Source organism: Chlorocebus sabaeus, chromosome 17 (genome assembly GCF_047675955.1).
Source record: "Chlorocebus sabaeus isolate Y175 chromosome 17, mChlSab1.0.hap1, whole genome shotgun sequence".
In the NCBI taxonomy this organism is placed as follows: Eukaryota; Metazoa; Chordata; class Mammalia; order Primates; family Cercopithecidae; genus Chlorocebus; species Chlorocebus sabaeus.
Genome location: NC_132920.1, coordinates 32,497,379 through 32,523,606, shown reverse-complemented (window position 1 = coordinate 32,523,606; position 26,228 = coordinate 32,497,379). Strand labels below are relative to the sequence as shown.

The following is a 26,228-nucleotide window of genomic DNA, read 5'->3' as shown; positions in this document are numbered from 1 at the left end:
ATCAGTCACACTACTCTCCCAGTAATAAAATAGGCATCTGAAACTATGTCTAACAGAATGGGTAAGGCCAATCTTCAGTGTACAATCTCTTTGCTCATTAAGTCTGGAATGAACAACATTGATGTGTAAAATCCTGTAAAGTTTGTGGATCCTCCTCTCTTCCTTCTCCCCACTCTGACCCCATCTGCTTCCCTCCATCCCATGCATTCTGAGTCCATACCTTGGAGTTTCAGATTCACTCTACTGAAGATACAGTTACATCATTGCTCAGTAGAGCTCTCCCAACAAACCAACCCCACTTTAGGTTTTCCTGAAGGACTAGACCACAACAAGGGGGCTGCCTGCAGATGCACAAAATGAGACCAAACCCAAATGAACTGATGAATATGTCTGATGAATTCCAGAATTTATAAGATAAATTCAACATTCAGATATTTTACCAGGAAAAGATCACATATATTTCCCAGCACTGACTCCCCACTCCCCACCGCCACCCAAAGAACTGGCTTAAACACCAAAAATTCCACCCAAGATCATCAAAATCATTTATTGTGTTCAGAAAAAAATCACAGTTTGAGGAAACCTTAAACAAAAAGTACACAAGAGATGCCCCCGTGGGATGTTCAGAAAGTTCCATAGCCGAGACAGTCTCCAGTATGTTTTATTCCAGAGGCGTTGCATGGTGATAATAAAATGTGGGAAATAGAGGAAAATAGATAGCAGAAAAGGCAATAGACAGGGAAGCCAGCTAGATGTTAGAGTATGGAGCAATCAAGGAGGCATAACCACCCTTGGGGTGGCTATAGGGCTGGAAAATGCTGAAGATGACTGCCTTCACTGAGGTCAAGTACTGGAATATTGCCAGCTTTGTAAAGTCCTTAAAGCAGAAGTTTCTTCAGCGATCTTCTCTCTAAGAAATACCATCACCTATAGCAAGACACACATAGTTACTAAGGAGTTTAAGATGAGTTCTGAGCTCTTTGCTTCAGATTCCTTCCTCTTCTCTCTTAATCCTTTGACTTTGCAAAAGTCTTTTAATGTTCATCTAAACTTTCCAACATGAATTAACTGTCTACCCTACTCTCCATCTGAACATAATAAGCAACCATGCTTTACCATTTTTTAGAGTTTCTGATACTACATTTGAGACTAAAGGAGCAAAAGCAGGCATTGGCCTCTAAGAGATTCCCATTTCATACAATGGATCTACCCTAAACCCAAAGGAGCCAGGATCTGGAAATGCTTCTGAACTGATGACCTGTCCCATGAAATACAAGCTAGGATGTGCCTAAATCTTGAGGCTTATTTTTCTAGATCCCTAGACTCAGTATTCTAATGTGAAACAATGGTTTTAGGTTCTGGAGATGATTTCTAAGACCGGAGCCATGACTGAAGTGCCCATCTATGGAAAGGGATGACAGATCCTGAAGCTTTGGGATACCAGATGATACCAGTGTCTGATTCATTCTAGCAAAGAGAAATCAAGAGCCACATCTGTTCCTACCTTGTCTCTTAAATGCATTACATTTCCTTTCCCCAGCCTGTTTTCCTCCCTCAGATACCTCCATATATGTCTTCCTCTGGCCACACCTAACCCACCTGCATATGTCTCACAGAGGACCCCTGCGTTCTGCAGCATTGCTTTTGCGCACACCCTTGATGATGAAGACAGTCCCAACAATGATGCCCACCAGACCCACAATCAGGCCCAGGGCACACACCACGTTCTCTGTAGTCTCTGGAAGAGGGCTTGGTGCATCAAACTCTGGGGGGAAATAAGGCAGAGTACATGGTAATGAGTGTGGGAAGAAGTAACACTCAGAATCAAATGTAGGGTACTTAATAAAGAGAAAAGTTATTCATAGATTAAAGAAGAGAAGGACAGAATGATGTGTTGAGAGAATTACAGATTAAAAAGAGGAGAGAGCTGGGTAGTAGGAGAAGACAGTTATATTAATTGTAGCAGGTATTACGAAACAGTTAGAACACCGAGTTTCACACAAGCATCATAGGAGGAAACTTTGAAATAAAAGAGATTGAGTGATAGTCCATACCCCAGTGCTTGAGAAGAGGTGCATCCAAGCCCCAGTGCTCCACCTTGCAGTCATAAAAGTCTTCAGTTGAGGGCACGAAGGGGAGATAGTGGAACTTGCGGAAAAGGTGGTCTTCCCTGGGCAGGAAGACTGTCTCTGACACTCCTGTGGTGACAGGTTTTCCATTTTGAAGCCATGTAACTTTGACCACTGGTGGAGAGAACTTGTCGATGAAACAGATGAGGACGTTGGGCTCTCCCAGTTCCACAGGGCTGTTTGTGAGCACAGTTACCTCTGGAGGTACTGGGGGACACATGACAGACATGACAGAAATCAGCCATCACTGCTTAGGCTCACCCCTCTCCCTCCCATGCTGAACTGTGTTATAAACCTGTCTAAAAACCCTAAAGCTGAAAAAGTAGTTGAAATTGTGCCCTGAGAAATCTATGTCACATCCTCAGATAATCTCTGACCGCCCCTCCTCCCCAAGAAATTGAGCCAATATTGAGGTATAAGATATCCAAGGACTTCCCTTCTGGCTCCCCCAGCATGAACTCAGGGCAATGACTTTGTGGAGACCATGGATGACAGAGACAAGACTTGAGCACATCAAGATAGGAACAAACCCATAAAGTTCTCAGACCTCTGGCTATGAGAATTTGGGGCTTGTTGATGGCAAAGTTAGGCCCCTTAGAGGGAAAATCAGTTACAATAATCTAACACAAAGAGCTGAAGCATCTGCTTTCAAACTATGGATTCCCATGTCCAGGAGTGCAGCAGAGAGGGAGGTACCGTTGGTGATTGGGGTATTGTTGGAGCGCTTTGTCATGATTTCCAGGTTGGCTTTGTCCACAGCTATGTTGGCCAATGCACCTTGAGCCTCAAAGCTGGCAAATCGTCCAAATTCTTCAAGCCGCCAGACCGTCTCCTTCTTTGCCATATCCACGTGGAAAATCTCATCACCATCAAAGTCAAACATAAACTCTCCTGATTGGTCAGGGTTCAGATAGAACTCAGCCTGGATGATCACGTGTTCTTCTGAAAGGCGAGAAAGGGAGAGAGTTGGGTGGGGGAAATCAGGAGAGGGAAATGAATAACCCACATACATGTAGGCAGGAAGTGGTGGAGAGACATTGGGCCAAGAGGAATGAAGAATGATGGCGAGTAGGGATGAGTGACAAGGCAAGTTCTGGGTGAAGGACATGCTGTTGAACAAAGCTGGGAGGTGAGAAACAAGGAGGACTGGTTACAAAGAGGGTGGATTGAAGGAGATGAGGGCTAAAGAACCCAGAGTCTTGTGAAGCTGTTGTCTGGCTTCATGCCACTAGCTGAGAAATTATTTTCTTTTTAGAAATCCAGCAGTAGCCCCTAAAGAGAAATGTTCTCCACTGTCTTTATCCAGGCGTTAAATACACTTAGGCCAGAATTCCAGAGCATCTCTTTCTCAGAACATTGTACTCTAAGAAGAGAGAAACGTTGTTTGAAAGGTTGGGTTTTAAACTCTGGGATCAAATAAAATCTTGAATTCTTATTCAGCAACTTACCTAGTTATCCTGAGCAGATTATTCTACCTATTTATGTGTAATTTTCCTATTATGTAGCCCTGCTGTGGTTTTGATCCTGTCAGGGGTTTGTTTTTAAGATTAAATTAGATAAGGTAATTTCTTAATATATCAACAAGCCTGTAACAAGTACTGTTTACATTTTAGAGTCAGAAGCTTCTTTTTATTTAAGGGCCAAATCTATGGAAAATATAACTGGAGACTGAAGTACTCCAAAAATTAAGACTGAGACCTTGTAGTGTCGTAGAGCCCCTGCTTCCCTGCATCCAAACCCACATGGTGGTTACCTCTATGAGAAGGGTCACGTTTGGATTGACCTTGGCAATTCCACCTTTTATCTTAATGCTCCTTAAATTGGGACTGTTATTATGGAACATGTTCTATTATGATTGACACTGAGAATAACCAACACCAAGGGAATAATGAACATGAAAAAAGAAAGCTACACTTGGAAAGTATGCTGCCTCTGTGGAGTGTGTCGATCAGTGGGAGATTATTTTCTCTCCTTAGTCTTCAAAGATAAGGTGAGATATTTTGTTTTGGTTTGGTTTGGTTTGTTTGAGACGGAGTCTTGCTCTGTCACCAGGCTGGAGTGCAGTGGCGTGATCTCAGCTCACTGCAACCTCCACCTCCCAAGTTCAAGCGATCCTCCTGCCTCAGCCTCCTGAGTGGCTGGGACTACAGGCATGCGCCACCACACCCAGCTAATTTTTTGTATTTTAGTAGAGACGGGGTTTCACCATGTTGGCCAGGATGGTCTCGATCTCTTGACCTAGTGATCCGCCCACCTCGGCCTCCCTAAGTGCTGGGATTACAGGCATGATCCACCGTGCCTGGGCAAAGTGAGAGATTTTAATGTTTGACTGTGTATTGATAAACCTAGGAATTTATTTACCATTTGTATCTATGCAAACACACACAAATATACTAGCTGCCTCTTTACAAACCAAGGGAAGAGCCTCTATCTTTCCAGGTAAGAATCCCTATGTATGGCTCTTTTTGGGCAATAGAAATCTACAATTGCCACTATGGGTATGGGAGCTGGGTTATTACTTTGCTTATTTCAAGTCTACCTGACACCTTCTGTGGGGGTCACTCTAGGTGAAGAATACTTTTCTACAGTACATCTTTACGATAGCACAAATGTTGCTCTGGAGATGAAAGAGAGTAATATCAGATTCCCCACTTCCTTACTTATTTTTCTACTATCTTGGAAATATTACTAAGTTAACATGATATAAGATCTACTGTACCATGGAGATGGGAAGGCAGGGAATGGCTATCACAGTCCCATGGGGCAACTCATATCAGCATGCCTTCCCTGCCCTTTTCCTGGAGTAAATTGTTGTTTTTTGATGGCTTTTCCTTCTGGTAACCTTCAACACAACGTATGTGCTCAATATATACTGACAGGATTTACACTCCAAAAAATAACTACTGTATCATGTATTCAGGTAAGAACAGGGCTAATAACTTTTCTTTCTTTTTTTTTTTTTTTTTTTTTTTCATTTAATTCTAGAAAAACTATGTGTGGTTTTTAGTTTTTAATTTTACTAATTTTCCAGAAAGAATAATTAAGGCCCAAAGATATAACTTGTTAATGCTTGCCAGAAAATATTCTTCCTCCCCCACCCCAGTTTGGCTTGTAGCAGGACTGTGCTATTCATCAACACACAACTCAGTTTTGATCCTCTAAACCAAATTTGACTTAATTCAATTTGTGTTGAGGGAAGAACTCCACCAAACCACAATTTGTTATACTTTCTGTCTAGACTACATAATACCTGTCACACTTTTCTTTCACTCCACACATTATATTCCAAATGTCCATAGGTCATTTCTCCAATGCTTCATAGTCTATTGTCCCAGATTTTATTCCCTCAGCACCTACCTTTGATAGCCCATGATTCCTGAGCGCTCATCAGCACAGCTATGATGAAAAATCCTAGCACGGGGACTCCACTTACGGCCATTTTCTTCTTGGGTGCTCTGGAGTCAGTAGAGCTCAGGGGTGAGGCAGAACAGACAAGAATTAAAGAAAAGAGAATGTGGGGTGTAATAGAGTCTGACTATTAAAATGCAAATCAATTACGCATTGGCCAATCAGAAAAATATTTTGAGATGACGCATCTGTTGCTAAGGGAAGGGTTCTTGCAAAGGGTCCAGGACGCAAGATACTCAGTTCATTGGATAAAGAAGTAAAGTTCTTCATCAAACAAACAGGACAACAACAACAGATCAAGTATTTAAGAATGTTGGTCAATCACGGACAGACTCTTTAATCCCAGTCTGAGTTCTAGACAGGGATATACCTGAAGCACATTAGTGAGAATAGAATCAATGCAAACATCTACAGTGAGAGCTAAATACAGATCATATGTCTGTGCCATGACAGCTGGAGAGTTGGCATAAGGGACAATAAATTACCCAAATAGAAGGTAAATTGTCAGGCCATGGAGAATGTCTGAATTTTGGCAGTACTGAGGACATAGCTTCACTAAAGAAGCTCTTTCATGTTTCTTGGAGTCATCGACTTCAAGATGACCAACTCAGGCCAAGAGCTTGGGTTGGCTGCCATTGTGCCTCATTTAGAGAAAATCAGAGGATAAACTCTTAGGTTCAACAGTCTCAACACTGGAGAAGGATGGAAGGCTATATCTTGAAACACAAGAAGTAGTTAGTGGAAATAGTGGGCTGTAAAGGAGCTACCTTCTTCTCATCTCTGCCACCTTAAATATGACAAGAGATTGGAGGTGACTAATGGACACACCTCATTTGAGGATTCAGGTCAATGAATATGAGAGAGTATAGTGGGCAAAGCCTATTCTTTTTTTTTTTTTTTTTTTTTTTGAGACGGAGTCTCGCTCTGTCGCCCAGGCTGGAGTGCAGTGGCCGGATCTCAGCTCATTGCAATTTCCACCTCCTGGGTTCAAGCGATTCTCCTGCCTCAGCCTCCTGAGTAGCTGGGATTACAGGCGCCAACCACCACGCCCGGCTAATTTTTGTATTTTTAGTAGAGACAGGGTTTCACCATGTTGGTCAGGCTGGTCTCAAACTCCTGACCTTGTGATTTGTCTGCCTTGGCCTCACAAAGTACTGGGATTACAGGCATGAGCCACCGCACCTGGCTGGGAAAGCCTATTGTATTGGGAACATTAGAGATAACAACTCACAGAAGGACTTTAATATTCCTTCCCTCATGTCATAAGATTATGAAAGTTTTTCTCTTGTCGTATGATTATTAAAGATCTGCTCTAAAGAATATATTTTGATGTTCAGCATAGACAGTCCTGAAAATTAAGAGACTTTGACTCTCATGTTTCCGAAAATACAGTGTTATGAAAAGGAAAATGTTAAGTTCTTTCCATAGAAAGGACTGGAATACAAATACTTCCATGAAGAGTGACCTGGCAGTGAGGGAGCCTATTGGGTGGTGAGTCCACTGTTCAACATCAGTCATGACACGTCTGCTTAGGGTGGATTTTCCACACTGTTGTGCTGAGGTCTTATCCTGCCATGCAGCCGTTCTCACAAGTTATGAACACAAATATTCTATACTTTACTGATTATCTGATCACATTAAAAGGCTCTGAACATACTGTGACATTAACTCCTAGATCACTAGAAAGAGACCCACAGCATGGTCTCTCCTGCAATTTTTCAGGAATACCTTTCCTGAAAGGTAAACAGTCAGGAGAACGGGCCAGATGAAAGCCTATGGTATCAGTCTGTGCTGAGAGTCTGATCCTATGATTTAAGCTTGTCATCTCCTCTTTCAGAGGCAAAACCATGTATAATTTTCTATGTCTGCCCTTTGCTGGCTGCCATAATGCCTCGTTCTTAAATGGTGCTTAAGAAAAACATGGTAAACTCAAAGACATTTCATCTATCATGACAGCACCTTCAACCCAAGTTGTTGCTCAGCAACTTATGACACTGTTTAGTCCTAAAACACTGATTGGTTCTTCTTGTGAGATTACTAAATTTGGGAGACTTGAGAAATGACTTTCAGTTCCCTTTCTCTGTGATAGGAAAGAAGTTCCTATTTGGACGGTGCTCATGGTTCTCCGTTTTCTTTCAAACTCTAATTTCCTGTGTGTTTGAGGGAATTTCCAAAGGCACCTGAATGAGGACTTCTTGGTGATATTAAATGGGGAGGAGCCGCTGTAGCCATGAGAATTCAGTCAAGAAACAGGAATCCCTGTAAGCAGTCTAAGCAGAACTGAATATACTACAGGGAATTAGCCCTTAAAACTGTTAGGGGGTCTGGAAGAGCACAAGTCAGTGCAGACTCCTAACTTTAAAAGATCAGGAACCCCTAGGAAGCCTCTGCTGATGTTGCAGATCCTCTGGCGCCCCTAGGAGTAAATGTCTTTAGGATACAAGGCTGCTGCCAAAACTCATGTCTATGAAACCTGTCCCTGAGATGGCTGAGGCCTAACTTCCCCCTCCCAAATCTCATAATACTGAGTTTCACTGGAGAAATGTATTCCACATTCAGAAACCTGGGGCAGAGCAAACCTGGGAGAAGTCATATTCTTACTTCTATTCCTTAAGATATGGACAGGACCAGAGAAGCAAATGGAAATTTTACAAAAATTACTAAATGCACATATGTGTGTCTGTGTTTGTGTGTCTATCCAACACAGGTCACTCTGGTTCTCCCCACAGTGCCAAGTCTAAATCCAGAGGACACATTCTTCTGGAGAAATAGGTTAGGGCTTTCACACTGGGCCCATATCAAGTCTGGGACATCAATACTTCATTTGTTTGTGTCGTTTGAGTTCTGAGAACCTCCAGCCTCTTCTTTTAGCCTCCCTTCCACCACCCCCTACCCCCTTTTCCTTCTGCACTAAGGGTCTTCACAGTGTTTTTCCCCTACTAAGGACTTCCTGCCAGAAGTGCTGAGGGAATATTGATCTAGGTATTTCCTTCTCAATTCACTACATAAGAAATTTTTCTTGTGTCACTTCTTCGCATCCTGAGAGGTCGCAGAAGCTGGTCTGCAGGAATAGATCTCTATCAGAATAAAAACTGTGAACTGTTTATATCAACAAATGCACTAGGACATTAACAAATGTGCTAGGGCAACGGGTTAATGGGCCTTCCTAGAATGTCCTGTGTTAACAGAGGGCTCCATGATGACTGGACTCATCTTTAACCTGGGAGGATGGCAGTTTGAGTTTGATTCATTCTCTCTTCACCTTTACCTGAAACCTGATGCTTTAAAGACCAGAGTTATCTTTATACAGACCTCCTGAGGTATGAAATTACCCCGCTTTACTTGAGTAGTCTTTGTAAATTAGAAAATGCAGGTAGGGGTGTGTGTGTGTGTGCGTGTGTGTGTGTGTGTGTGTGTACGTGCACATGTTTAGAAATTTCGAATCCACATCTCAGAATATTTTCCTGCCGGCCAACTACAAGTTTCATTGCTATAACTTGAGCATCTATAGTCAGATTGTTCTGTAATTCTCTGTGTTCTTGTCTGTTCTAAATGGCACAAGCTAAGTCTTATAATTGGGAGACTCTGAAGGAAAAGATTAGCTTGACCAATCACCAAAGAAGCCTCAGGGTGGTTGTCTCTAATAGCTGCCCGCATATGGCCAGTCCGTGGCTTGATTCACTCACTCAGCACCTCCTGTTCCTTAGAAATTCTGGCAATTTGTTTTCAGAGTTCCTTCCATTTCTATCATCTTGGCCACTCCAAAGCCAGCACACAGAATTAGGATATAGGACATTCTGACGCTCTCATCTTCTCATCTTCTGAAAAAAATGCATCCCCTCACCTATGAATCCTTTTTTAGCTATTCTTCCAGGAATAGGGAATGATTGTATTCAACCATCCATATAAAACACAGTCCAGAAACTTCATTTAAACATTATGTTCTGTTTCATAAGTAAACTATAGAATCTCATCAAGGTCAGAATGATTTTATAGAATTCAGATGTGTTTGTATGCATACGTGTGTGTGTGTGTGTGTGTGTGTGTGTGTTAAAGGAGGAGAATTGGGAAAGTATCAATTTCAATCAATCTAACTCATATAACTTTTTTAATTTACTGATTAATTCTTTAAATACTATGTGATCATACTCTTTATTTAAGGTACTTTCTTTTGTTTATTTTTTAAAACATCTGAAGCATACAAATGTAATTGCTAGGTTGGAAAAGCACTAAATGGAATCCTTAAATCAAACAAAAACTCATTGTATCTGCTATTGCCCCTTTAGATAATTTCATTAGAGATGCTACTCCCCTGTGCTTGGGTAGGAATTATAGCACACTTCATGAATGATTTGCTCGATTCTAATTAATATGCTATTCTACAATTCCCTTAAATTGCGCAGGTATATCTTAGTTTCAGCAATTAGATTGTTTGGTATTATATAATAATTGAAAGTCTCAACTTGATTTAAGATAAATCTTGTTCTATCTCTGTGTAAATTGTTACAGTCAGGAATGACTGTGGTTCTCCTTCCTTCTAACATTCTACTGGCACTTTGAGGCCATAGCCCATCTAGGGCAGGCTCAGGGAAGGAGAGGAAGAGAAAAAGACCGGAAATGTCTTACTGAAAATGAAATATTTGTGTTCTCTGAGCCTGGGTGACGTTCCAAGTAAAGCTTTTCTCTTGTGCAAGGTTTGGTAGGCTCCTCAGATTCTCTCACGGCCCATGTCTGGTGTGTAGGGAACACTAAAACATCCTTTGTGTCCACAAACTCCGGGAGTGTGACCATTCCCAATGCATCACTGTTTCAAGATCCAATACCGACTAGCCCACATACCCCGCTCTTTAGGATTCTGATGGGAGCAGAAGCCAATTCCATCATCTTCAACCACCCAACTTCATATCAAATAGAGGAAACTCTTGGTCCCCCTAGAAAACAGTTTCACTAAATTCCAGGCAGGTAAGTTGGTCCCTTTCCCATATACATTGGGAGTAGATGATAGAATTCACAGTAAAGAGCAGATCTATTCAAGGATATCACAAATCTGCTTCATCCTACACTCTCTGACCACCCTTTGGTCAGTAGAGAGACAATAGCAGAAACCTGTTTTTCCCATCATTCCTTATTTATTTATTTATTTGTTTTATTATACTTTAAGTTTCTGGGATACATGTGCAGAACATGCAGGTTTGTTACATAGGTGTACATGTGCCGTGGTGGTTTGCTGCTCCCATTAACCCGTCATCTAGGTTTTAAGCTCCTCAAGCACTAGGAATTTGTCTTAATGCTCCCCCTCCCTTTGCACCTCCCCCCCCAACAGTCCCCTGTGTCCATGTGTTCTCATTGTTCAACTCCCACTTATGAGTGAGAAAATTCAGCATTTGGTTTTCTGTTCCTGTGTTATTTTGCTGAGAATGATGGTTTCCAGCTTCATCCATGTCCCTGCAAAGGACATGAACTCGTTCTTTTTCATGGCTGCATAGTATTCCATGGTGTATATGTGCCACATTTCTTTATCCACTCTATCATTGAAGTGTTTTCCCCATCATTTCTTTATGAATTCTGCAAAAGAGGTGAAGAACAGTCTCACATGTCCATAAATAGACATCTGTGTTAATGGCCTCTTAGCTGATACTGAGGAAAGACCACAAACATTCAAAACAAAACAACAAACATATGAAAAAGTATAAATCATGGTCATTGTCTGTTACTGGTCACATAGACATAATTATAACACAGTTTAGGAAATGGAGGCAGAACTGGCCATTTAAGCTGTGTTTCCTAGTCCAGTTTTCTTACAAGATAACGGAGAAGAGTATGCATATAACATGCTTTTTGTTAGATTAAGCATCACTCTGTTAAGGAATAAATCTGAGTTACTCTCAACCACTTTTAAGGATCCTGCTCTTTTTCCCAAAGGAAAATTGATGTTTGAGGCCTCAGTAAGTTCCATGTTCTGTCCAATTATTTAGCATTACAGTGCCTATGTACCTCCAAGTGACTAAAGACGTTTACTCTTGGCCATGTGCCACACAACTGAAGACTATTCTTTCAGGTGAAAGTGGCAGGATTCCTGTAAGAACCTTAAGAGACTTTTTCTTTAGTTAGAAGGGAATTTAGGGACTGGAGTTCTGAGAACTGGCCATGTCCAGACAATAGTGCCCCCAGACGACAGTCATTTCTGCCACCTTTTATCCGGACATATGCAGCATTATTTGGAAATCCTTTTTCATTAAGCCTGATCTCTGCTCATTTCTGAATATCATAAGAATGTCTGTGTAGCAGTCTTTTTCTACTTTTAATTCTTTTCTAAAAGGTATAATTGAGAGTAAGAAACAAAAAACTAGAAGATGGTTTATTTCATGTACGCGGTCAGCAATCATAGTAAAGGAGCTGAGTTCTAAACATGTAAAACACTGTAGCGAAGTTAGGAAGAAGACAAGGAGTGTGAAGATGAGAAGTTAGAAGTGTGAAGAATGAATCACTAGAGCCTCCTGATAAGAAAGGTAGTAGAAAATGATTTTTAAAGTACTTAAGTAGGTAAGATTTCAAATCCAAATGTCGTGAATGAATGAAGGCAATTTTCACAAAAAAATAGAAGTCATGAAAAGAAGGTAGCTCTTGTTCACCCTGAGTATAGCATGGGTCAAGCACAGAATGTAAGAGGGGAATTAGTTCTCACAATAAAATAGAAGAGAATATGAGTGGCTAAATGGCACCTAAAAAAAAAACCATCCCAAGACTTAAGCTAATACAGATGGTCTCTGACTTACGATAATTTGGCTTATGATTGTTCAACTTTATGATGGGTTTATTGGCATATTAAATGCATTTTTAGCTTGAGATATTTTCAAGTTACAGTGGGTTTATTGGGACATAACCCTATTGTTAAGTTGAAGAGCATCTGTACACGAGCAGTGGTCCATGCTGCAAAATGTTTTTTAAAAACCAATAGTGAGGATAGAGAATAAACTATTTTAGGTTTCTGAGATTACTTATGAACTTTGAACCTTTAAGGTAGAAATAAAAGTGAGAAATATGCCAGAAGATTGTTACTGCTTTCACTGAAATTCTCTTTTGGGGTACCGTTTCTTTTTACCAATTAAAAATACTACTATTATGACTAAGACACTAAAGTTTACTTACATGTATTAGATAATAGTTGTATTTCCATTTTACCTGAGAAAATTTGGGTTTAAAGAAATCTAATCTTTTGGTCAAGGGCTTACTTAGAAAGTGGCAATTGTGGTTTTCTAAATCAAGTCTCTAGCTCTGTAGCCAATAATATGTGGAGTCCAAGAACCAGTCCACTCAAAACACTAAAACCACTCAAACCACAAACATATCCTTGGGTAGGGATGACAGTTGGTTTTTTTCTTGTATACAATGTTTATATCTGACTATTTCAAAGGTTCTCAGGACACATCTTTTTCCCTTGATTTTCTAAGGTGTAGTATAAGTGGGACTAGGTTTCCCTCTTGTGGTCAACAGTGTTTAATTCTTCATAAGTGTTTTTGACATTGAATATTCAGACACCTTAGGAAAGATCAAGGATTTCTTAAGTCAGGATGCTTCAACTAATTTTTTTCTTATGTGCGTACTCAAAGTGTGCTTGATTTAATTAGGTCACTTAAGCAGTTTGTAATTTTAAAATATTTAAAGTCTTTTTATAAGTATTACCATGCCATTTTTGAATAAGCACACGAAATATCGGATATACTTTTAAATAAGTTGAACGTTGAAATAATCTCTTAAAACGGACAAAATTAACTCTATTTCATTTTGAATCTTGTGGATAAATGTTTTATAACATCCTTTCTACTTCTCCATGATATGTTTAATCTTACGCTAATTTTCTAGTTGTTTTCTGGAAACCTGAAGGAGGAAGAACATCAGCTGGATCTTTAGACAACATTGCTTGTGGCACAAATGGCTTCTCGTTGGCGTGTTGTATCTTTACCGGGAAGAATATTTGATGAACCATAACAAATGACGGGGACCCATAGTTTGGGTATCTCTGAACGCAACGACCCTTGTAACTAAGCATGCCCTTTACAGGGACTCTGCAAGCTGTGCCCTTCGGTTTGTTATAAGAGGTAGTAGCTCCTAGATGGCATGGGGATTCTAAGCCAGGGTGGACACGACTTCCACAGGTGTAAATTCAGCTCCTTGTACCTGAGCTGTCACTTGGGGGATGGGGGCAGAGGATGAAACTAGCACCTGGAATAAGTTATAGACTGTTTCAAGAACTTCTCCCACTGAAGAAAAAAACCTGATTCAGCACTTTGGCATACTTTAACTTCTGTCTAATGTCCTTCTAAGTGAATCTGAGGGCCAGGTGTGGCCTATGGTAAAAATTTGAATATGAGTATTTAGTTAAACCTGAGAATACTCCCTGCCCCTGGGTATTGATACACAGGCAATTTTCATTTTATGTGTTTTTTTACATGTGTATATGTCACATGATATATGTGTATACATAGGAGATACACATACACACAAACATTTCCCATATTTTGGGGGAAAAAAATCTGCGTAATTTTTATGGCTTAACATAATTAATAGTTTTAGTCTTTTATTTTTGTAAGCAAATTAACTTACGTTAAATACACATATCATCTAAGGATAGATGATATGTTTATTTAAGGATCTAAGGATAGATGTACAACATTTTAATATATGCCAAAGACATATTTTTAAAAATATGTTGAGAAATTTCTGGTTCCAAGACAAGAAGGAGTAGGTGCAATTCTTCCTATTCCTCCTACTAAGTACAGCTATAGACAGACGTAAGAAGCCCTTAAATGACAGAGAGGAGAAGCAGGTTGGCCTCAGACCACGGGATTGGGGAATGACGGAGTGGTGAGTTCCATGGGTTTTCTTTCTGCCTAATATATCCAGGAATGAGTGCTGGAGAAACTGGAGAACAGGAAACATCAGTAGTCACAGACAAAAATATCCTAAGGAAAGCATGTTTCTCTATCCAAGGGAATGAGAAAGAGCAGCCTGCCAGGCAGATAACTGATAGTAACCGCACTACTTCAGTCAAATACAGAAAAATCAGTGGCTCCCAACCTGCCTCAGTCAGCAAATGCTGAGTGAAGAGCTTTGTCTTATCCCATTGCCTGGCGATAATGAGATACTTCCTAGACCCATCAGGCTTATGTCAGAGGAAGCCACCTGGGGATTTAGGACTTTCACCACTGCCCATCAGTAATCAGCCACCTCCGCATTGTGGTGTTGCCCACATTGTGGGCATAGTGAAGCCCATGCGAACAGCCTGGACTTCCACCTGCCCTGTTGGAAGGAAGCGCTTCTCACCCAATTTGCCAGGGTGCTGTCAGTGGAGGCCAAGCAGAAAGCTGGGGCTTTCACCACTGCCCAGGTGTAAGGAGGCACACCTACCCTCCTGGGGTCAGTAGAGGCCACGTTGGAGCACTGATGAGACCCTCTCCCTCCCAGTCAGGATTCTGTAAATGGAGGCCTAGTGGGGAGCCTGAATTCCTACACCCAGCCTACAGCCACAAGGCACCTCTGCCAGAGAGCCTTCAGTTCTAAGTTAACCAGGAATCGAACCTGTCCCCACCTTGATCTTTGACTTCCCAGCCTCCAGGACCGTGAGAAACACAGAGGGTCCTCCGATAGCATTGCTTTGTTCAACGTTATTTTGTTACAATGTTGGTGAGAAAATAAAGATTCCTGGCCAGGGCCACTGTCCATGTGGAGTTTGTGTGTTCTCCCTACGTCCGCATGGGTTTTCTTTTTTTTTTTTTTTTTTTTTTTTTTTTAAATTTATTTATTATTATTAAACTTCAAGTTGTAGGGTACATGTGCACAATGTGCAGGTTTGCTACATATGTATACTTGTGCCATGTTGGTGTGCTGCACCCATCAACTCGTCATTTACATCAGGTATAACTCCCAATGCAATCCCTCCCCCCTCCCCCCTCCCCATGATAGGCCCCGGTGTGTGATGTTCCCCTTCCCGAGTCCAAGTGATCTCATTGTTCAGTTCCCACCTACGAGTGAGAACACCGCATGGGTTTTCTTTGTGTACTTTAGTTTTGTCCCACATCCCAAAGACATGCATGTTAGGTTAATTGGTGAGTCTGAATTGTCCCAGCAGACAGAAAAAGCAAAATTGTGCTTCCAAAGCTCAGGAACTACAGGAAACTACCACTGGCATTAAATACTAATGTTTTAATACTAAAAGTACTAAACAGACCCACACTCCTAGCAGCTGCTGCTACTTGCTGTCAGAAGCAGAATGACAGCAATTTTCCACTCTCTTCTAATTGCAAGTGAGTGCCTTCCTAAGAAAGGGACCCTAGAAGAAGTGGTGTCCAGGCTTCAACCCCAAGTGATATGGAAAAAAGCACAAAACAGGGGAAAATTGATTTAGTACCAACAGACAGTATCTCCAACTTAAAATATCTGGAATATTTATTCCTGAATATATTACCCTTTTCTAGTATCTCTGTTTACATTTTCCTTATTTGTGTTTACATATATATTTAATGAATTTTTAGCATTTTCAGTAATTTACTAAATCTATATTCAATAGAAATATCAAACCTAATATAATGTATGACATTATCAGATACAGAAGATCTTAATGCCATTAATTAAATGTTAGCCTCTTGGGTTTTAATTTATATAAAGCTTAGTTATGTGAAAATACATGAAGATCAACCAAATGAAAAGAGCAAAGATTATTCACAAATGGCTTTAACAAAGGAGTCAGCCACCATTATTTGCATTTTGGCAGAGACTCCAAGGCAGGCAGAGAAGTAGGAAACTTTATAGTGGTAAAAAGGGACCTGACTGGAGGCTGTTGGCCTGGGGAACATTTAACGGAAAACTAGAAGTGGAATATCCTATGTAATTGGTTAGGGTGCATATTTAGCTCTCCCTGGTTGGTCCTAAGTTGGAAGCAGGCACAAATATTGGGGAAACTGTCAGTTATTAATCAAGTCCTGGCCATTTTAGAACAATTGTTATAAAAGTTATTATTTAGCTTCCTGGATTATCACTAGAGACAGCAATCTGACTTCCCGCACCTCTGACTTACAGCAGACTATCTTGCTGGATTGTTTATTGTAGATAAGGGGATTGGTTCCCCGGGCAGGTTGCTGTAGGCTGTGGGTCAAAGGTCTTTCAGAGCAACAGGCTGGAGTGCAGTGGCGCAATCTCGGCTCACTGCAACCTCTGCCTCCTGGGCTCAAGTGATTTTCCTGCCTCAGCCTCCCAAGTAGCTGGGACTACAGCTGCACGCCACCATGCCCAGCTAAATTTGTAGTTTTAGTAGAGGCGAGGGTTTCACCATGTTGGCCAGGATGGTCTCAATCTCTTGACCTCATGATCCATCTGTCTTGGCCTCCCAAAGTGCTGGGATTAGAGGCATGAGCCACCATGCCCAGCCAGTCCTATTTTTATATATGGTCTGGCCATTGCCTCTTTCTATATCCAGTTTTTCAGTGAGCACAATTTAAAATCTTATTCTTTTCTCCACCACAGTATAAGATGCATTAGGGTCACAGTAGGACAATTGTTTAGCTAAGAAAGTAAATAGGACTAGATGAACTAAAATTCCAAAAAAGAAACATGCAAATGTAAGCTGATGTTTGGACATCACATTTTCTCTTGGTAGCATTTGCTGTTTGTAAGTGTGTGCTGCATTTTAGTGTCATTTTTCTGCTACAATTTTCTGCTGTAGGAAAATTTTCTGCTACAATTTTCCTAGTTTTCTGTTGTAGGAAAGAAACCAGCAGCAATTATGGGATCAGATTGATGTAACTAGAAAACCGAGGCATCTCAAACACTCTGGCTTCCTCAAAACACATTAGTTAACTTCTGATGCTATGGTAAAAGGTGAAACAAAAAAACTAGAGTGTCAACTTCTGAAAGGTAGTGCAAAATCTTTCACTGTCCAGTGGTGTTGAGGAAACAAAGACCTACCATTCATAAGGGGCCTAAAACAAAACAGACGTAAGTTTCAGAAGAACTGGTGAATTGATGCCAAGTAGCAACAACCACTTATCACCTGAGGACACTTACTGATCTGAGTGCTTGTGTGGAGCTAATAATCCACGTTTGGCCTCTGACAATAGGTTCCTCCAGTGGACTAAGAAATTAGCAAGTGTTGTGTCATTTGACATGGTGCTGAAATGACAAGATTTGAGAGTTGATGACCTCAAGCGCTTTGTAGGTGTCCTTTTCAAAACACTTGTTAAATGTTGAAGATGTATGGAGTAAAAGACTAATGAGCTAAACTGAAAATTTCTTTAAGTTCAGCTTAAATCTCCTTCAGCCCTTCAGGATTGAGAAGATGAAAACTATTGGGTTTTTCACTGACAGTCGTGGAGGACCATGCTCTAGAAATGGGGCAAAACTTAAGTCATGCTTCACTTAGCTAAAGGGACTGGCTCTGAGAAATGTGTCATTAGGTGATTTCACCTTTGTGTGAACATCACAGAGTGTCCTTACGCAAACTAGATATTATAGCCTACTATACATTTAGGCTACCTGGTACAGCCTATTACCCCTAGGCGACAAACCTGTACAGCACGTGACTGTACTGAATACTATTGGCAATTTTAACATAATGCTAACTGTTTGTGTATCTAAACATAGAAAAGGTGTAGTGGAAATACCATATGAAAGATTTTTAAGTGGTACATCTATCTAGGACACTTACCATGAATGGAGCTTGCAGGATTGGAAGTTGCCCTGGGTGAGTCAGTGAGTGAGTGGTGAGTGAATGTGAGAGCCTAGGGCATTACTCTACACTACTGTAGACTTTATAAATACTGTAACTAAGACTACAGTAAACTTATGAAAAAAAATTTTCTACAGTAATGAATTAACCTTAGCTTACTGTAATTTTTTAAACTTTATAAACTTAATTTTTTAACTTTTTGACTGTTTTGTAATAGCACAGTTTAAAACACAAATACACTATACAAAAATATTTTCTTTATATCCTTATACTATGAGATTTTTTCTATTTAATTTTTTTTTTTTTTTTTTTTACTTTTTAAACTTAAAAAAAAAATCTAAGAGACACACACATTAGCTTAGGCCTACTCGGGGTCAGGATCATCAATATCGCTGTTTTCCACTTCCACATCTTGTCCTACCAAAATGTCTTCAGGGGCCATAGCACACATGGAGATGCCCTCTCCTATGATAACTACACTTTATTCTCGAATTCCTCCTGAAGGACCTGCTTGAGGCTCTTTTTGAGGAGGTGTCACTCTTCAGAAACAGGTCCATGATGGTTTGTTTGGTTTCTTTTTTTCATCATAGATTTGCTTATAAGCAGATAATTCACCATGAACATTCCTCTTTATTAATGAAAACCTTTTTGTGCTGGGGTTCATGCTTTCAAACTGTTTAAGGAGTTTGTTGAGGTCTGCAAAAGCTCCTGCTAAACCCTGCATGAATTTTATTTGGGGTTCTTCTTCTTCTCCTTCAGTTTCCTTTTTTTCTCACCACTAATTCAGCTATGCATTCCTGTCTCAGTTCCAACAACTCCTCATTAGTCAATTCCAAGGAACTACCTCTAGGAGCTCCTAATGCCATCCCTGTCTATACTCAATTTAAAGTTGTTTGCCGTCTCAACCAAAGGCTTGTAGATTTTTGCAATCTCCTCATCCCTGGCAAACCCTTTGAACTCACAGACAACCTCCTGAGTGTCTTCTTCCAGATGCCATTCACACAATCCTTGGTGACATCATCCCTCCCAAGCAAGGTTCTCAATGTAGCCATAGCTGTTCTTATCCTTCCAGAATTGCATCAGTGTCTTCTCAATGTCTTCCTGAGTTGCCGTAATAACCTGGGCAAAGGCCCTCCTCAGATAGTAAACCTTAAAAGCTGCTATAATTCCTTGATCCATTGGTTGGATTAAAGAGATAGTGTTTGGAGGGAGAAACACCACTTCAATATTGGGATAAAGATCATTAATAACAGGAGGATGTGCAGAAGAACTAATAACCATAAACAAAATCTTGAAAGTGATGGTATTCTTCAAACAATGCCTCTCTATTTCTCTGGCATAGAAATTTAGGATGTAATCATGGAAGAGGAGATGGGTCATCCATGATGTTTTATTGCACCTGTAGTGTACCGGCAGGGTATGCTGTATATATACATATATATATACACATATATAAATATATATACACACACACATATATGTATATTTAGACGGATTCTCACTCTGTCGTCCAGGCTGGACTGCAGTGGCACGATCTCGGCTCACTGCAAGCTCCACCCCAGATTCACGCCATTCTCCTGCCTCAGCCTCCCGAGTAACTGAGACTACAGGTGCCCGCCACCACACCTGGCTAATTTTTTGTGTTTTTAGTAGAGACAGGGTTTCACTGTGTTAGCCAGCACGGTCTCAATCTCCTGACCTCATGATCCACCTGCCACGGCCTCCTAAAGTGCTGGGATTACAAGCGTGAGCCACTGTGTCAGGTCTCTTTTTATATTCTTAAAGGAAGGTCCTGGGGTTTTCACCATGCCAGATCACAAAGGGCTTTAATTCATAGCCTGCAACATTGCCCTCAAGCAAGACTATTATCTGTACTTAAAAGCCTTGAAAGCTAGCATTGACTCGGCCTCCTTGTGGATTAAATTCCTTTCAGGCAATGAGAACAAAGACACAACTTACCAGAATCTCTGGGACACATTTAAAGCAGTGTGTAAAGGGAAATTTATAACAGTAAATGCCCATAAGAGAAAGCAGGACAGATCTAAAATCAACACCCTAACATCACAATTAAAAGAACTAGAGAAGTAAGGGCAAACAAATTCAAAAGCTAACAGAAGGTAAGAAATAACTAAGATCAGAGAAGAACTGAAGGAGATAGAGACACGAAAAACCCTTAAAAAAAATCAGTGAATCCAGAAGCTGGTTTTTTTTAAAAAAAAAGATCAATAGATAGACTGCTGACCAGACTAATAAAGAAGAAAAGAGAGAAGAATCAAATAGATACAATAAAACATGATAAAGGGGATATCACCACCGACCCCACAGAAATACAAACTACCATCAGAGAATATTATAAACACCTCTGATAAAACAGACTTTAAATCAGCAAAGATCAAAAGAGACAAAGGAGGGCATTACATAATGGTGAAGGGATCAATTCAACAAAAAGAGCTAACTATCCTAAATATATATGCACCCAATACAGGAGCACCCAGATTCATAAAGCAAGTTCTTAGAGACCTACAAAGAGACTTAGACTCCTACCTAATAATAGTGGGAGACTTTAATACTCCACTGTCAATATTAGACAGATCAATAAGACAGAAAATTAACAAGGATATCCAGGACTTGACTTAGCTTTGGACCAAGCAGACCTAATAGACATCTACAGAACTCTCCACCCCAAATCAACAGAATATACATTCTTCTCAGCACCACATTGCACTTATTCTAAAATTGACCACAGAATTGGAAGTAAAACACTCCTCAGCAAATGAAAAAGAATGGAAATCATAACAAATAGTTTCTCAGACCACAGTGCAATCAAATTAGAACTCAGGATTATGAAACTCACTCAAAACTGCACAACTGCATGCAAACTGAACAACCTGGTCCAGAATGACTACCGGGTAAATAACAAAATGAAGACAGGAATAAAGACGTTCTTTAAATTTCCACTCTTAGCCTCACTTTTTGTGTGTCTGCATCCTCGATCTCCATGGCCATGAGACAACGAACCTCAGGTCACCCCAGACAAACCAGGCTGCTTCAATCCCACTTATATGAGGTGTCTAGGTAGCCAGTCTCATAGAAACAGAGAGTAGGTTGGTGGTTGCCAGAGACTGGGGGCAAGGTAAATGGGGGAGTTACTGTTCAACAAATATAACATTTTAGTTATGCAAGATGAATAAGTTCTAGAGATAGACTATACAACATTGTGCCTATAGTTAACAATACTGTGTTATAGTTAAAAACTTATAAAGAGGGTATATTTCATGTAATGTGTTCTTATCACAATAATACAATGAAATAAACTGGAAAATGAAGGTGATCCAGAATTTATCATTGTTACCAGCAAGAGGGTTATTTCAATACAAACTACTCCACCAATACCAGAGGCCATAGCTCTCCTTCCAGAGCTTTTAATTAAGACTCAGGTAGGTCTCTGTTCCTGCAAATGTCAGTGAGAGATTCAACCCTGAACTTCAGTTCTTGCTGGCCCAGCTCCCTGGCCTCCTTCTTAGGTAGCTCAGGAGCTGACACATGTGAAAAGGGGGAGACCCACCTTGTGCTCGACAGACCCAGGCTGAAGGCAGTTCTCTGTGTCCTGAACACAAGCAACATGGAGGAGGCCTCATTCTGCCTTTGGAGTTTGGGGCCTGGCTCATAGCTCAGTGCTGCACCAAAGCTCAAGAAATATCTTGTGGGGAAATCTGGCCATGAATTTGAGAATTTCAGAACCTCACATACCTAATTTCTTATTCAGTCTCTGTGTCCCTTACTTGGTTCCCCTTTCTCCAGCAGATTCCCTCCTGAGCCCATGACACCTCTTCTGCATGAACAATGAGTTGGCAAATGCCCCATGGGTGGCAGGGGAAGAGCTGTGACTGTCAACTCAGCTCAAAAGGATCACCTGTTCTCTGCAATTGTATTTCATCTAGTGCACGTTGCTTCCACAGCCCTCCTTTTCCTTTAAAGTATGAATTTTGTGTTTTAAATTTTTAACTTTTCTAGCTGTTGTACTGGGAGTATTGAGTTAATCTAGCGATATCCCACAGAGAAGTCAATGTCTTATATTTATTTTCTGTTATGTTTTTCCTGGCTTTTATTATTTTTTGTTTTCTTATATTTTTTTTAATTGATGCCATGCAGAAGAAAATATAAGTGATAATTTGAGGCTCCAAGAAATATTATATTTCTCTAGAGGTTATTTAGTTTAGCTTGTGTCAGGCAATGAGACTAATGGCATTAATATCTCAAATCACGCAAATCTAGTCTAGGATCGGTTAGATAGAACTCAGGATTCAGTTCCTATGAAGGATGATTGGTTTCTATTTCACCTTATTCCACATATTAGACTTCCAAGGTTTCTATGGAAAGTGTATTTTTATCTTATGGGGCCCTTCCTTTATTTGTGAGGCATGAAATCCAAATTTGTCCCTCTAGCCCTTTGAACATTTTGTGAGGTTTTTGTGCTTAATGGAAGTTGAGCTAAATGAAAAGGAACACAGGTATCAAACACCACATGGAAGCTGAAGCAGCTAGCTGTATTGAACATGTTTCCCCCTCAAATAATAGCATATATTCTTATCCAGCTGGAGCTGGCATCATAGGAAGCACCTTTTCTCTTTGCCTTTACATCTTCTGATCTTTGACAGGGAAAGAAAATCTTCTGTATATGTGATTCTTTCCTACTTGGTCGTGTTCCCTTACTCCAAGGAAATATCTAGATGTTGGATGATTTGGGGCTGGATAATGATGGATGTGAAGTTGTATTTTACTTGCACATGGTTAGCTGGGACGTTTCCCTCTCCACCATCTACTGAGTAGTTTCCAGGCTCCCTGTATCAGATCAAACAGGTCCAGGTGAGCAAGTGTAGAATCCAGAGATGCCACATACACTGGGACATGAGGATGTCTGTTCAGTCGTGTTTTGTATAAATTGTGAAAGAAAAATAAAAACTGGGAACCCCAATTCCCATGCCAAAAGGAAAAAATTAAGCTGAAAGCTGAGTCATGCAAGAAATTGCCTTTCCTTTGGTTTCCAAGCAGATAGCTATAGATAAAAGGTTAAAAATATCCCCACCGGTAGCTATGCTACGTTCACTTAGTCATAAGCAAAATGACAATTTACTGAGTGCAAGATGAATACATAACGGCCTCTTCCCCTACCTGCCCGTTTTTCCTTGCAACACGTCGGTTGCCAAACCTTCTCTCTTTCCCTGTCAGCCCACTTTTCCCCTTTACATATTGATGCCTTCAAAATCATCTTTGGAGAAAGACACAGACCAGATTGCCTGTGTCATTCGATGATTTTTTTTTTTTTCTTTCCAACATGTCCCTAATCTTGGGAAAATAAACTTCTAAATTGCTTAAGACCTGTCTCAGATACTTTTTGGTTTACAACCTTGACACGTATCAGAGTTTCAACCTATGTGACAGTCCAAGGAACAGTGAAAATTACTAAGGAAAGTACACTATTGGAGCTATTGGTCTGCTTTCTTTGCTTCGAAAGATGGGCATAGTTGGGTTCTTCCTTTACAATGCTGCATATCTTATTCTTGTGGTATGGGCTGTAGCTATATGGCGCCTGTGCCACACAGGCATCATCAGGCAGGTAAACGCATTGAGATTTCCAACCTTTACCAAAGCTTCTCCCCTTTAAATAGAGCTACAAAAATATATCTTGATGACACTGAGCTTCGTTTTTCTGTTTTTATACACTTTATTCCTTGTTTATGCTTTATAAAAATTGGTTTTTATAGCATCTTCAATGGATGGGATACACCTCTGCCTTTCTGTCTGGCTGCTTCCCAACTCCCAGGCTGTTTATGCTGATTACCAGGGGCACCCACATTTGTCATTGTTACAAAATATGGGGAGAAGAATAACTTGAATCTAGTGATATGTCGCGTCACCCTACATGTCCCTTGCGGTCATGCTCTGTGATAGAGCTCTCGTGAAAAATTATTCCTGAGACTACCTCAAGCAGAAAAATGAAATATGCTAACCAAAACTTTTGGTTACAAATGACAGTAAATAAAGCAGCTCTGGAGGAATGACAGTGGCTTCATTAATTCTCACATACAGTAATCAAATGGTTGTGGACATAGTCTGGAGTGTGAGAAAGACTGAGAATCCATGTACTGATGTGGGAGATACATCTTTTTATGCCTCCTTCATCCACAAAGGGCTGAAATTTGTAATGTTGGGGAAAATGGTATGAGCATCTTGTTACTTCAGAAACATAACAGTAGGAAAGATAAATTTCTCTAAAATGACCATTTTTTTGAAGTGAATGAGTAACTGTGATGGCACCCGAGAGGGCAGAAATTCCTGGGAAGGAAATCAAGGAATCAGATGATGTGAGCAGAAACACCCACTGAAGGTCCACCTAAGACTGGGGCACAGCACAGAATGATACTTGGGCTGAGAAGGGCAAAGCGTGAACCACCTGTAAGGACGCCATCTTCAAAGATGGCGTGGGGACCTCCACCAGCTACCTGTGAAATGAAATGACACTGTGGGGAGGCCTTTTCCTAGGTAGCTGGTGGAGGTCCTCACGCTATCTTTAGGGGTGGGGGTAGTCTGTCCCCATCAAAGAATGGAAAGAATTGGTAAAATTATGCATTGTGTACAAAAATAAGGATCATTATGAGAATTTTTTGGAAATCATTAAACATGAGAATTATTTTATTCCCCATTCCTTTTTCCCTCCTTTTGACTCCTTCTTTCCTCCCTCTGTCCCCTCGCTCCCATTTTTTTCCTTCCTTCCTTCCTTTTTTCCTTCCTCCCTCCCATTCTTCCTTTCTTTCTTTTATACATCCTTTTCTATTCTTGCTTAATTTTTTGCATTAAAGATCATGTTCAGGTGAGCATCTCAGAAGCTGGTGTTACACTAAGTGACAGGTAGAAACCAGCCAGCGAACTCAATCTCAAGATTGAGATCACTGAACTATGGTTTCTAAGCTCAGTATCAGAAAGGGAAGCATCCAGCTTAAATTAGGAATAACTTGCTAGAAAAATTGAATATTCCTGTCTAGAGGACAAAGGCCTCTACAAAAAAGCAAAGAGCCCCAGTCCATGGTCTGCTTTCCCTAAAACCTCCATCTCTCCCTTTAATTATCTGTGAATAAGTATTAGAAGAAACATAATGTGGAAAACACTACAGGATGAGACTTTCCTTTTTCCTCCTAAAGGAGAGTTTAATACAGGCAGGGCTCAGATCCAGCAGGAGTGAGTCCTCCCAGGAGCTCACACATAGCAGCCTGGGGATGGCACCAACCACAGGCCAGACACCACTGGAACAACTGTGGGACCAGAATCAGGTCACATCAGGCTCACACCTGGAGATCTCCCAAGCTCACGTCCCCCATCCTCATCCAGGCCACCTGAGAATGGAAATGGCCAAACAGCACGTAGGGCAGAGTGAGAAGCAGGGCTTGGACCAAAGGGAGAGAGAACAGTCCTGAACTTGCCTTAGAATCAAAGTGCATTGCAGCAGGAGGAATCATTGTAGAGAGAATCAGTAGTGTGTAGAAAAAAATGGAAAAATTTAACTAAGTGGAAAATAAAAAGAAAAGTTGATCTTAGAGAAGTTTTAGGCTTTTTGATTGAAGAAGAGATGAAGCAGAGCTCAGAAACTACAATGTTATTCTCACATTCTAGAGTAAAAATCCCTGGTTTATTTTAGGGCTGTTCCAAAATCCATTTACTGCCCCAGCGAACAGTCTGCATCAGTTCTACGCCCCCTTCCACTCCTGGCAGAAGGTTTTCCCTGTCAGCATTTGTTTCAAGGCTGAGGCATCAGGAGACACTTACCAGGCAATTCTCAGCTCCAGAAACCTCTCAGGAAATCAATGTGGTGAGGGAGCTACACACTCAGCATCTAAAATGTAGTAACTTGTAGCCAGCAGCCCTGAGGGCCTAGAGCTGCCATGCTCCTGTCAGCTAAAAGGATGGGACTCTGA

General features: G+C 40.7%; 1 protein-coding gene across 1 annotated transcript; it reads right to left on the bottom strand.

Moving 5' to 3' along the window:
• Positions 1 to 521: 521 nt before the first annotated feature.
• MHC-DRA (major histocompatibility complex, class II, DR alpha) lies at positions 522 to 5,640 on the bottom strand. The gene is made up of 5 exons (XM_007973001.3): positions 5,487 to 5,640; positions 2,826 to 3,071; positions 2,055 to 2,336; positions 1,600 to 1,765; positions 522 to 927 (listed from the first exon to the last, which is right to left on the bottom strand). The coding sequence occupies exons 1-4, from the start codon at positions 5,566 to 5,568 to the stop codon at positions 1,611 to 1,613; spliced, it is 765 nt and encodes a 254-aa protein (XP_007971192.1). The 5' UTR covers positions 5,569 to 5,640; the 3' UTR covers positions 522 to 927; positions 1,600 to 1,610.
• Between the last annotated feature and the right edge of the window lie 20,588 nt (positions 5,641 to 26,228).

Excerpts from the sequence above, each read along its gene's own strand:
- MHC-DRA (XM_007973001.3), bottom strand. The coding sequence starts at position 5,568 with ATGGCCGTAAGTGGAGTCCCCGTGCTAGGATTTTTCATCATAGCTGTG. Across the intron at positions 3,072-5,486 it reads GGAATCATGGGCTATCAAAG|AAGAACACGTGATCATCCAG; the intron begins GTAGGTGCTGAG and ends CTCGCCTTTCAG. Across the intron at positions 1,766-2,054 it reads ACCTCTTCTCAAGCACTGGG|AGTTTGATGCACCAAGCCCT; the intron begins GTATGGACTATC and ends ATTTCCCCCCAG.